The 13,275-nt window shown below is 43.0% G+C and overlaps 1 protein-coding gene across 1 annotated transcript; it reads left to right on the top strand.

Moving 5' to 3' along the window:
• Nucleotides 1-1,128: 1,128 nt before the first annotated feature.
• Nucleotides 1,129-5,361, top strand: LOC110091568 (7-alpha-hydroxycholest-4-en-3-one 12-alpha-hydroxylase-like). The gene has a single exon (XM_020815741.3). It carries the CDS (start codon nucleotides 1,129-1,131, stop codon nucleotides 2,659-2,661), a length of 1,533 nt encoding a protein of 510 aa, XP_020671400.3. The 3' UTR covers nucleotides 2,662-5,361.
• The last annotated feature ends 7,914 nt before the right edge of the window (nucleotides 5,362-13,275 follow it).

The following is a 13,275-nucleotide window of genomic DNA, read 5'->3' as shown; positions in this document are numbered from 1 at the left end:
ACACTGACTCCATCTGTCGCCAGGCATGACACGGGCGGTGGCAAACAATAAATTGATTAAAACGACTTTCTGGAAGGAATATTTTTTAAAACGGCAAGCATCGGACCTGTGATCGAGGTGGGGAAAGCCTTGGGACTGACTAATGTATAGGTTACCACAATTGTGTGTGTGTGTGTGTGTGTGTGTGTGTGTGTGTGTGTGTGTGCGCGTGCGCGTGCGCGTGCGTGTATGTGTGTGTATGTATATGTATAGTACATGTTTATATATATAATGTATATGAAATGGAATATATATATATACACACACATATATAGTACATGTATGTATGTATGCATGTATGCATGCATGTATGTATGTATACGTATATGTATATGTACTGTATATGTATACGTATACGTATACATATATGTATATGTATATGTATGAAATGGAAATATCTGCCCCTCTCCAGGGGAGAATCGCCCACCTGTCATTAAACCCACGCTGACTCTATCTGTCGCCATGCATGACACAGTCGAAACAGCTGTGTCAAAAAATGAATTAATTAAAACGACTCTTTGGAAGGAATATTTTTTAAAATTACAAGCATCAGACCTATGAGGGAGGTGGGAAAAGCCTTGCGGGGGTGACTCATGTATAGGTTACCGCAATTTAAATATATGTATATAGTTGCCCTGCTTCTGTAATAGCGCCCGGAGGCACTTCCAGAAGTGGGCAGAAAAGCTCCCGTTCACATCAGTGGGGCAGACAGGATGATGGGCCTGGCATGCAAAAGAAAGGAACCCTCTGACTCAACGGATCTAAAAAACCTGGATCAAAATCATATGTCTCTTATTTTTCGCAATAATTCAAAGCGAACGGCTTGTCGTCGTCGTCCCCCCCCCCCCCCGGGCCCAGCCCGGCAGCCAAAGTGGAAAGACAGAATATGAATAAGATAATCATGTAGGAGGTGCCACCGGATAAAGTGCCACCTGTTAATAACACTGCAAGCAGGGCAACCCTTGCCAGGTCAAATATAATGGGGAAGGTTTTTCATCCTTCTGCCAAAGGATCAGGTGTGTTCTGCCTGGAGCTGGGTGGTAGGATTTGTTTCTCTCTTGACTAAGAAGCTTCTCCTGAGCACCAGCCATGAGTTTTTGGGAGATCCTGCTTTGGACGTCCTTAGCATCCCTCTTGACGACTCTCCTGGGCGGACTGTATGCCATGGGGACCTTCCGGGTGAGAAGACCCAGGGAGCCCCCCTTGGATAAAGGTTTCATCCCATGGCTAGGATATGCTATAAATTTCAAGAAGGACCCCGTCCAGTTTCTGCAAAGGATGAGGAAGAAGCACGGGGATGTCTTCACCGTCCTGGTGGGTGGCAACTATCTGCACTTCGTCATGGACCCTCATACCTACAGGCACATCGTAAAAGAGCCCAAGAATAAACTGGATTTTTATATGTTTGCCTCCGTGATTGTGTTCAACGCGTTCGGTTTCCACTCCTCCGAATGCCACCATAAGATCGTGCAAACCTTCAGCAACAAGTATCTCAGCGGTCAGAACCTCTCCACCTTGAACCAGGTGATGATGGCCAACCTGCAGAAAGTCCTCTTTCATCGCCAGGAGCAGAAACGGTCCTGGCAGCAGGACGGCGTCCTCCACTTCAGCTACAGGAACATGTTCCAAGCGGCTTATCTGACCCTGTTTGGGACCGAGCCAGAGGGAGGCGTAGAGAAGAAAGATGCTCTAAAGAAGAATGAGTTGACACACTATGGCGAGATGTTCGAAGCTTTTCAAAGATTCGACCGTTTCTTTCCGCAGATGGCCTTCAGCCTGCTGGATCCTCTGGGCAAGAGGGAGACGCAGCGGCTGAAAAACATCTTCTGGGACATCCTGTCGCTAGAAAAGGTGTACCAGAAGGACAACATCAGCAGCTGGGTTCTGGAGCAGGACAAGCGGATGGCCGAGGTAGGCATGACAGAAAAGGTGAGGACCCGGTTCTTGTTTCTGCTCCTCTGGGCGTCTCAAGCTAACACGGGCCCGGCGACCTTCTGGATTCTGGTGCATCTCCTGAAACATCCGGAAGCGATGGAGGCAGTGAGGGAAGAAGTAGACGAAGCCCTACGAGAAGCCGGTCAGGAGGTCAAGCCAGGCTGCCCCATTGGCAACGTGACCTTGAGTGCCCTCAAGACTCCCTTTCTGGAGAGCGCCATAGAGGAAACGTTACGCTTGAAGACATCGCCGTTTCTGTTCAGAAGTGTGATGCAAGACACGGATATCAAGACATCGGATGGAAGAGAATACACCTTACGCAAAGGAGACCACCTCCTTCTTTTCCCCTTCCTCGCCCTGCACATGGACCCAGAAATCTACCCGGATCCTCACGTCTTCCAATATGACCGGTTTATCAGCCCAAACGGCACCAAGAAAGAATTCTATAAAGACGGGATAAAGCTGAAGCATTCCACGATGCCCTTTGGCGCCGGACCCTCCATGTGTCCCGGGCGGTTCTTTGCTATGAGTGAAATGAAGATATTTGTGATTCTGATGCTTACCTATTTTGACATGGAACTGGTCAAGAAAGAAGAGGAAATTCCTGCCATCGACGCACGGCGCTACGGGTTTGGAACGGCACACCCTTCGCACGATATTCAGTTTAGGTATCGATTGAGGTTCTAAGGGGAATCCTGGCTTCCGTATCTTGCCAGAACATTGGGCTGACCAGTATATTGCAGTAAGTTACCGTTCAGTCCTTGGTGGACACATCTATAAAATATTGGTCCGAATCCTCTTGCCCGGTTATGTTCACTTGGCACAACGGGTGTCACTTTGGGAGGTGAGTCCCCTCCCCCCCCCCGAGTAAAGAAACCACTGAAGGCACAATCAGTTGCTCAGTGGTTTGTCTCAAGATGCTTCTGATCATATCCTCAGTGATTTCTTGACTTCAGCCAATTTGGCTCCCCTTGCCAAAGTTACGACCCTTGTGTTGCCCTGCAAGAGGGTTCCAGCTGGCGGTTTATCCTCGAAAAAAAAATCTCAATACAGGCTGCCAGTGTTCAAGGGAGCCTCTGTACCATTTTGCCTAGATGTGCAAGAAAAATTAAATAGGGACCTCTAATCCATGGTGTGTGCAGACCAAATATTCATAGATTACAGGGTTTTTTTTTTTAAAAAAATGTACAATGTGAATGTGCAAAATAGCTGATATATGATGTTTCTCTTTGCTCTTGATGTGTTCACTGAAATTCTCTGGACTAACTAGGAGGAGCAACGTGATGGTCCGGGAGAGAAACCCTTTTGCTTATTTCTTTCTGTGATGTTCCCACATACAGTGGTGCCTCGCTAGACGATTACCTTGCAAAACGGTTTAATAATAATAATAATTTATTGTCATTGTAAGTATATATACATACAACGAAATTCACAGACACCCAGAGACCAGACACATGCACACACAAGACAATGAGTTTTTGCGATCACTATAGCGCTTCACAAAATGGTTTTCCCTATGGGCAATTTTTGCTGCACAATGTTTTGGTCCATGATTCACAAGATGGTTTTTTTTTTTCGGGACCATTTTTCGCAAGACGATTTTGACAGCTAGGTCCGCAACTTGCAAAACGGGTGTTTTCGGGACTGATTTTCACAAGACAGCGATTTTGACAGCTGATCGGCGCTTCGCAAAACAGTTTTCCTATGGGTGATTTTCGCAAAACAACAATGATTTTTCCCCATTGGAACGCATTAAATGGATTTCAATGCATTCCAGTGGGGAACCGCATTTTGCAAGACGATGTTTTTGCAAAACAGCGATTTTCGTGGAATGAATTAACATCGTCTTGCGAGGCACCACTGTACTGTGGATTTTTCTGGCTCTCGGTGCAACAGAGTTTGTCAATGATGCAAGAAAAATCCCATTCATTTCTAGACAGCAGAGTATGTGATAAACCAGGGTTATTTTGCCCTCATGCTGTTATGTGGCCCACAACCCTCAGCATATTCTGGGATGCTAGGTGGCTACAATGGGTATTCTTAACAGTCCATCCCATAAATCTTTGTTCTACCAGTCTTTACAACAGTTCTGTCATGACGGATCTGGAGATGGGAGTGCGGGATTAAGAAGGACGGGAGGAAGAAAGAGAGAGGGGGGCAACCTTGATTTTGGGTGTGTGTATGTGTTAAAAATAATTTCTGGACAGCAGCTACCAGAATCCCGCAGCCAGCATGGTCAGTGGTTGTGTTGGCTGGGGGGTTATGGGAGTTGTAGTCCAGAAAATATTTCCCGGCTCTGATTTCCGACCAAAAGTAGCCAACGGCCAAGCGTCTTCTTTCAGACATTTTAGCCAATAAGGAATGACGTCCTTCACCAGCAGCAAACTGCCACTAGTAATTAAAACTTTCTTTTTTCCGTTTGGGGGTGTGTGCCGGACCCTAAGTACATATTTTAGGATTTTAGGACTTGAAATGCTTATCTTACTGTTTCAGCTCTTCTTTTATGGACTCTTTTGGATTTTCAGTATTATAAATTGCCCTGCATACATTTCTCAGCTGAGGGCTATATAAATTAGACTCGTAGGTAGATGGGTCGATGGAGCAATATGTAGTCTGAATCAGACTGGGGACACCAAGGGTATAGACAAAACAGTTCATAATGCTGTTGAAAAAAAAACCTTGATGAAATAATACCTGTATCCCACAACTGCTGTATTTTTGGCAGCCTTTTTATCATTCTTGGTTCCAGACTTCTCCTCCTTTTGTTATTCTAAAAGAGTGTTTTGCTGTTTCTGCATTTAAATTCTATATATGGTTTCTATAACTAGCGTGTAAAGCTTGCATTCTGATCCTGCAGGCCCTTCTCTTCTGCCTTATTAAAATGGGATCCAAATTTCTCACATGCTGTTTGATGCTTTTTTTTTTCCTCCATGGTTAATGAAACTGCTGTACTTGCTTTTGAGCGAAGCATCATCGCAAGCGCTGCGAACTTTAGTAACCCCGATTTGGATGGAGTCTCCTCGTAGCTCTCATGCAAAACTGGTTCACGCTACCCAGAAAAACTGGGTCATGCAACAACATCTAATAATACGGTGCAGTTTAAATGTAAAGAAAAGCAAAGCTTTTGCAAGTATCACATTATACTGCAATATGTAGTCAATTCATATGATGAAATATGTCTGCTAGAATAAAAACCGTGGGATTCCTAGTCAATTTGTTAGGGCTAATGCTAGAATCACAGTGGCCGGTGCCACCCTTAGCTGAGCAAACACAATACCCAGTACGTTTCAATGCAGGAGATAATAAAGATCTAAGAGGAAAATAATAATGTAAAGGTTGGGAAAATATTCTTCCTGCTACCTCTTTTTTTATTATTCCAAAAAACCACAATGGACTCCTGCTTTTGAAACTTGGTTAAAACATCTAGAACGTTATGGGGATGTTCATAAACACTTTTTGCTTCTTCCTGCATCTAATGCTTCCAGACCAGGAGTAGATTTTGAGAGAAAGTAAGGATCCCTCTGCCAAGAAATCCCCGTTCTAGGTTGGAGCTTTGCAGATCCTCTGGACCATCAGCAAGTAGATCCCAGAACATATAAAGGCTGGACTATTTCTGGAGTCATAAATGTTGAAACTGAGGCTGTCCTCTTTTGAGTGCATCCTGAGAAGGCAGGGGGATTCTCTGGGAAAGACAATCATGCTAGCAAAGGTTGAAAGCAGCAGGAAAAGAGGAGGACCGAATAAGAGACAGATTGGCTCCCTAAAAGAAGCCACAGGGTTGAGTCTACAATTGCTGAGCAGGGACTGTTGAGGGCAGGATGTTTTGGAGATTGCTTATTCATAGGGTTGTCATAAGCACCAGAGACGACATGATGCCGCAGAACAACAATAACAAGAAGCAAAGAGGGTTGCAGCCCCTTGTTAAGGAGGAATTCTCAGTTTGTTTGCAGAAGTCTGAAAAATATTATATATTTAAAATTCCGGGTGGGGGCATCTCACTCCCCAATACACACTCCAAATATGTTATCGTGATTTTTGTTCATTATACAAAGCTGCCTAGAGTAGACTTGGGTCTAGATGAGCAAGGTATAAATTTAATAAATAAATAAAGAAATAAAACTAGACGTCAGTGGTGTGTTACAGAGATAAACGGATACTGCCTTCAGTATTAAAAGCACGATTTTTGGGGGGAAGAATGGTCCTCCAGAAGCAGAAAAGACCATGGGCCACTTTATAATGAGTCCTGAAATGGCTGAGAAGTAAAATAATGCACGTGAGCTATATTTTCCAGCCCTGTATTTAACAACAACCACAATAACAACAATGCCACGGATGTGTGTGTTGTGTGCTGTCACGTTGGAACTCATTTATAGCAACCCTAATAGGGCTTTCAAGGTAAGCGAGATATTTAAGGAGTGGTTTTACTGGTTCTACACTTCCAGTGAGTTTCCGTGGCTGAACAGGGAATTCGCACTCAGACCCTCAGAGTCGTAGTCCATCCATTTCATCTCCTGGATCCATCATTGCGTTAGGTTTGTGGTGCCATTTGCCACGGCAAAAGAACCGGGCCAAAGTGATAAATCAACTTTTATTGTACCAAGCCTAGGTGTGAGTCCATTTTTTTTGTCTCTTAGACATGGGAATCGTTGGGTTTTTGGACTACAGCTCCCAGAATCCCCCAAATAGCATGGCCATAATGAGCGGTTACCTTTAAAAACAAACAAAGCACTACAATCAATATGTTAGTCATCAAACAAATTACTTTGAAATTTCCTGTTTTTCCTTTGGTGAGCTCAAGATGTATATGGTGCTGGATCAGGCAGACAAGGAAGACTTAAATCTTTCCCCTAAACTGGATTATATTTACAGTTTTGCCCCTTCTGCTCTGGATTTCTCAAAAAAGGGGGTAGCCCCCCCATTTTTTGCACTAGTGGACTTTCTTTCTTTCTTTCTTTCTTTCTTTCTTTCTTTCTTTCTTTCTTTCTTTCTTTCTTTCTTTCTTTCTTTCTTTTCTTTTCTTTTCTTTTCTTTTCTTTTCTCTTTTTTTTTGCATCATACATGATGATGGGGTGGAGAAGAATTTTTCTCCCAGAGAATTTCATCTCTGTTTCCTGTGACAACCTGACCCCATCTTTGCTCTCCTTCCGTAATCAGGCCAAAGACCCTTTCTCTTCAGGCAGGCTTTTCCTTAATAACTGGCTGCCCAAATAGGCCTTTTGAATGGTGTAAATCTTACCGTTTTGAATGTTTTAGGTGTTGCTTTTGTATACTATTTTTAGCGTGGTATTTGTTTGATCCTCTTTTGTATAGTACTTTCAGTTTTTAGTGCTAAACATTGACTTTTAATGATGCAAGCCACCCCGGGTCCTTCTTAAGGAAAAAGGAAGGGTAACAATATTTTAAACAAACAAACAAACTTTCAATAATTCACAGAGGAAAATTCAAAACCACACGGGAAAGCCTTTTTTTACCTGCCTGGGTTTTGCATGGCTAGATTGCTGTCAGTCTCTGACTCAGACGTGCGATAAAATATAATTGTGCACACCCAACTTTGCTTGAGGCGCGAGATGCTCCGAGGGGTTCTGAGTCAGAGGATGCAAGAGAGTTGTGGCTGTTTTGTAATAATGGTTCAATTTCCATATTTACAGATGGAATATAAGCAGAAGGAAACAGCAGGCTTTCTGTTGCCCCAGAAGCAGGTTCTGGGGAGACAGAAGCAGAAAGAGGGAGTAAAAAAAAAAAAAGCCACCTTAAATATTTTCAAACAACTCAGCGCTCTCTCACTTTCTCCAATTTTTTTCTTTTCCAAACAGATGCTTCTACAGGTTGCTGCCTGTAGCAATTTCCCTCAGCATAAGCTTTTGATGGGAGTGAGTGTGGAAACTTTTGTAACTCTTTCAGGGCCAGGTATCTGCCTGTCCAAGTTACTGTACATACTCAAATATAAGCCTAGTTTTTCAGCACAATTTTTTTTTGCTGAAAAAGCACCCCCCCGGCTTATACTCGAGTCAGTGTCAAAATTACATGTTCTCCTCTGCAGGGTGGGTGTTCTCCAGACTCTCCTGCTCATCTACGGGCGCTTGCAGCCTCTGTGGATGGTCCGATGACCCGGGTTAAGTACACTGCATTTCTGCTTCCAGGACACTCCCACCCTCCTCCTTCTGCATATTCTATGTACCCACCTTCCTCATCCCACCTTCCTCCTCCATCCCTCATCTCCCTCTATCTTGTTATACAGCAGTAGAGCAGTAGATAAGTGCAGCATCTGGTATGTGTCCTCCCTCCGCAAGCAGTGAAGTGTGTCTCGCAGCTCAGAAGGGCAGTATCTTCAAAAACATTTAACCTACCGATGCCTCAGTTAATGTAATTTTATTGGTATCTTTTTTTATTTTTGAAATTTACCAGTAGCTGCTGCATTTTCTATCCTCGGCTTATACTTGAGTCAACAAGTTTTCTCAGTTTTTTGTTGTAAAATTGGGTGCCTCGGCTTATATTGGAGTCGGCTTATACTCGAGTATATATGGTATTTATATCATTTGTAAAAAAACAAACCATCACAACCGCCAAACAGGCCATACATGGCCATCTCTAGCTGGAATGTAAGAACAGAGATATGCTATGGTCAGTGCATTCATGGAAAAGTGGGTGGAATCCATCAGCCATCAATCACCCATTGTAGGAATTTGTTTCCCCTTCACGGATTGCTGCCTTCTCATGGCAAAGGGGCTTCAGTAATTCAGAGAAGCTATGGGCTAGGCCATGCAAGGACACCCAAGACGGACACTACCTCTGGGTAGTGTGGGCAGCATATAAATTGAATAAATAAATAAATAAAATGTCATAGTGGAGAATTCTGAATAAACGCGATCCACCTGGAGCAGGAACTACTCCTGTTCGAAGTGGTTGCTACACTCAATATGCCAGCAAGTTTGGAAAACTCAGCAATGGCCAGAGGATTGGAAAAGATCAGTCTACATCCCAATCCCAAAGAAGGGCAGCGCCAAAGAATGCTCCAACTACCGTACAATTGCACTCATTTCACACGCTAGCAAGGTTATGCTCAAAGTCCTACAAGTACATGGATCGAGAACTCCCAGAAGTACAAGCTGGATTTCGAAGGGGCAGAGGAACTCCTCAGAGCAGTGCCTTTCCACTAGGTGGGTGGAATACAAATGTAATAAATAAATAAATAAAGGAAACAATAAATTGAAAGACGGGCAGATAGGGGAGGAAAGCCAGGAGAGACATGAAAGACTGTGGCAGCAGAGGGCGACTAGATAGATGCCAAGGGACTGCTAGATAGCTCAGCGGGTTAGGTCGGTCGGGAGTTCAATTCCCGCTGGGCCTCTTTGACAGGGGCTGAACCCTATGGTCCACTGTGTCCCTTCCATCTATGCAGTTTGAAGATGATTACTGTTGTTGTTAATTTGCAATTCATAGCCCATTGTATTGCAGTTACAACTTACTGGGAGTGTGGAACTGGCATTTAAGATGCAAGCAGAGGCTTGAAGTTTTCAGAAGGTGGCAGCACTGAGACATAAAAAAAACCTGGGGCATCAATGAAGGACAATGAGTATCTCTGGGCCCTTCCCAGGGTTTTCTAGGTAAAAACCTAGAAGAGGTAGTTTCCATTGCTTCTTCTAGTAGCACTACAACTTGCCCAAGGCTACACAGGCTGGCTCTTCTCGCAGGAAGCACACGGAGGAATTGAACTTCATAACAAGAGCAAAAAGGAAACCAATATATTTTAAAAAGAGGGTTTCTACCATTCGTTTCTGTGGGGTCAGATTCCCGGTGTGGTGTCGTGGATAGAGTGATGGACTAGGACTCTGGAGAACAGGGTTCAAATCCCCACTTGGCCTTGAAAACTCACTCGGGGGTGTGGCACTGGTGAAACTCCTCCTCCTTAAATTTCTCATGTTCCTTGCAAACTCTGTTAGGGTTGTTATAAATCAGTTCTGACTTGATCAACAACATCATAATTATGAAACATGATCCATAATTATGTAGTGGCTGCTGGCGCTATATAATGATGGGGGTAAAAATACCCTTTTGTTGGGCAGTTTAATTATACAGGCTACACATTTCTCTCCCCCCCCTCCCCCCAAGCTGGGTACTTGTTTTACCGACCTCAGAAGGATGGAAGGCTGAGTCAATCTTCAGCCGACTACCTGGGATTGAACCTGGGTGGTGAGCAGAGTTTTGGCTGCAGTACTGCAGTTTAACCACTGTACCAGGAGGCTGGTGCAATGCAGTAACAAGGAAGAGAGCATTTCCAAACCTCAGGCTTGTTCATCCTGGAATTCATTTCAGTTCAGTTGGGCAAAGAAAGGACAAGATGTTAGTCTGTACACCTTTACAAGTTTCTTAATGTAGAAGATCAAAGAACTGGCAGTAATGATAGAGGCAAAATTTATTCATTTGACCGGCCAGTCTTTTTTTCCCACCTCATTGGCATGGCCTTTAAAAAAAATGATGTAATTCCTGTATTGCTTAAATCCTTATCATTTCAGTGCATGTTATTTTATGTACTTTGCGAATGGGCTGGGTTTTCCCTTCTATGGGGAAATTTTTAAAAAAATGTTTAGTGATAAATCGCATGCTTTTTATTTTATATTTTTTTCCCACGACAGTTTATCGATGTATCACTTAGCCAATGCCTACCCTATTGTAGCCTTTATCCCTGCTTTTGTGTGGTTTCCCTAGCTTTTCAGAAATAATTTTAGGCCCTTTTAAATGCTGCCCTACATTTATCTAGTGACATATCCCATCAGGTGTGCATTGACTAACAGTCAAAAGAGACAGTTTTCATAGACAAGTCCACTTCCTCAGACATAAGATTGGGACTACACAGCAAATATTTATACAGTGGTGCCTCGCATAACGTTTTTAATTGGTTCCAAAAAAAAAAACCTTATGCGAAAAAAACTTTATGCGAAACACCATTTCCCATAGAGATGCATTGGAAACCGGTTAATCCGTTCCAATAGGCACGGATTGCCGTCCTTAAGCGAAAAAACCCATAGGAAACATCGTTAAACGATACAATGTATCCTCCATTGGAATGTATTGTAGCTGACTCAATAGGTTTCAATGGCTTTGCGAAGTCAATTTTTGCAAAATTAAGTGTGTCATAAAAGGGTCAAAAATGATTTTAAATGCTTGGATTAGCTTCTGCACCCTCTAAAACGGATGCAAAAGTTAATTTGGCTTTGATCTGACTTTTCGTTAATTAATGGTGAATTTTTTCCCCCCAACTTTTGACAGCTGTCAAAATCTGACAGCTCCATTATTTCCTATGGGGGAAGAAAAAAATCACAAAAAATTAATGAAGACTCAGCAACTGTTCTAAATTCTTGGGTTCGTTAGAGGACCCCCTAAGTTGTGTGCAAACCTGATTTGGCTTTGATCTGAACTTTCGTTAATTTTTTGTAAATTGTTTTCTCCCCCATAGGAAAGCATGGAGCTGTCAGATTTTGACAGGTCCATTGGTTCCTATGGGCCAAAAAACAAAAATTCACAAAAAATTAACGAAACGTCAGATCAAAGCCAAATCAGGTTTGCACATGACTTAAGGGGTCCTCTAACGAATCCAAGCATTTAGAACCGTTTTGGACCCTTCTAAGACACTTTTTAAATTGAAAACAAAAAAAACGTTAAGCGAAGCAGGGGACCCTAAAACAAAAAACGTTAAGCGAAGCATGGTCCCAAAAACGCTATGCGAAAATCGCCCATAGGGAAAAACGTTATACGAAGCACAATCTGCCTCTGAAAAAATAAACGTTAAGCGAAAAAAACGTTAAACGAAGCAAACGTTAAGCGAGGCACCACTGTACATTTATACATAGCCTCAAAACCAGAGGGTTTGAGCAGAAGCTGAACCTGATACAGTGGTGCCCCGCTTAACGATTACCCCACTTGATGACGAATCCACTTCATGATGATGTTTTTGCAATTGCTATTGCGATCGCAAAACAATGTTTTAATGGGCAAAATCCGCTTTATGATGATCGGTTTCCTGCTTCGGGAACTGATTCTTCACATTATGACAATCAAATCAGCTGATTGTCGGGTTTTCAAAATGGCTGCCGGCTGTTCAAAATGGCTCCCTGCTGTGTTCAGGACGGATTTTTCGCTGCACAGGCATCAGAAAATGGCCGCCCTATGGAGGATCTTTGCTGGACGCTGAGGTATTTCCCCCATTGGAATGCATTGAACTGGTTTTCAATGCATTTCAATGGGCTTTTTTTATTTCGCTTGACGAGGATTTCACTCTACAGCGATTTCGCTGGAACAGATTATCCTCGTCAAGCGCGGCACCACTGTAATGACTTTTGAGACCCCTGTTGATATTCAGTTCCCCTCCTAGGAAGCATTCTTCTGTGAACAATAAACATGATTGGTAGCTAAATTCATCTCAGGCTGTTGATAATGAACAGGAAATCCAGTCATTGTTATTGTTTACACAACAGTTTTTTTGGTAACAAATAGTTTTGGCTGGGTACAATGTAGGATTGTGAACCGGAACAATAAAATTAAACTTGTTGACTTCATTCCACCCAATGCATTGAAATGTAAATAATCCTCATGAATGCCGTTCCTTATAAATATGTAATGAGTTTTTTTTTCCCTATGGAGTATAAAGACATTCACAACAATGATTTCATCATGTTATTATCTGTTGTTAGGGTTGCCTCTGACTTATGGTAACCCTTTGAATCAGTGATCACTTAACAGCCCCACTCAGCTCTTTTAAACTTCCTCGTGGAGTCAATCCATTTCATTTTGGACCTTTCCTTTCTCCTGTAGCTTTCAACTTTCTCCAACCATATTGTCCGTTGCAGTGAGTCTTGTCTCCTCACGATGTGCACCAAGTACAACAACCTTAGGGTCAACATATTTTTTTGGGCTTCTGGAAAGGGTGTTGACAGGTCTTTTGGGTCGGAGTCCCAAGCCCCAAGAATCTTCAGTACTATGTCCCAAACCCCAAGTTTGGGGTCCCTATTAAAAAACAAGCTTTTTTTCCTCAGAAAAAAAAAGAGAGGTTCAGTGGGTTCCGAGTCATGAGTCCAGGCCATTGAAATAAAAAAACCCGAGTCACGTCCGAGCCGGGTCACCGATGAGACTTAAGTCCGGCTTGACATCGAGTGCCACCATATGAATCCCCATCCCTGCTCAATAATAATATCTCCTGTGAGAACACAGCGGAATAATGGGATATATTGGAAATATAAATAAACTGGCCACAATAAAATTGAAATACAGTGGTGCCTCGCTAGACAGTTACCCCGCATGACAGTC

This window comes from Pogona vitticeps, chromosome 6 (assembly GCF_051106095.1).
Source record: "Pogona vitticeps strain Pit_001003342236 chromosome 6, PviZW2.1, whole genome shotgun sequence".
Taxonomy (NCBI): Eukaryota; Metazoa; Chordata; class Lepidosauria; order Squamata; family Agamidae; genus Pogona; species Pogona vitticeps.
This window is presented reverse-complemented; position numbering and strand designations above follow the sequence as displayed.

What these genes read in the sequence shown, in the direction of transcription:
- LOC110091568 (XM_020815741.3), top strand. Translation starts at nt 1,129, where the DNA reads ATGAGTTTTTGGGAGATCCTGCTTTGGACGTCCTTAGCATCCCTCTTG.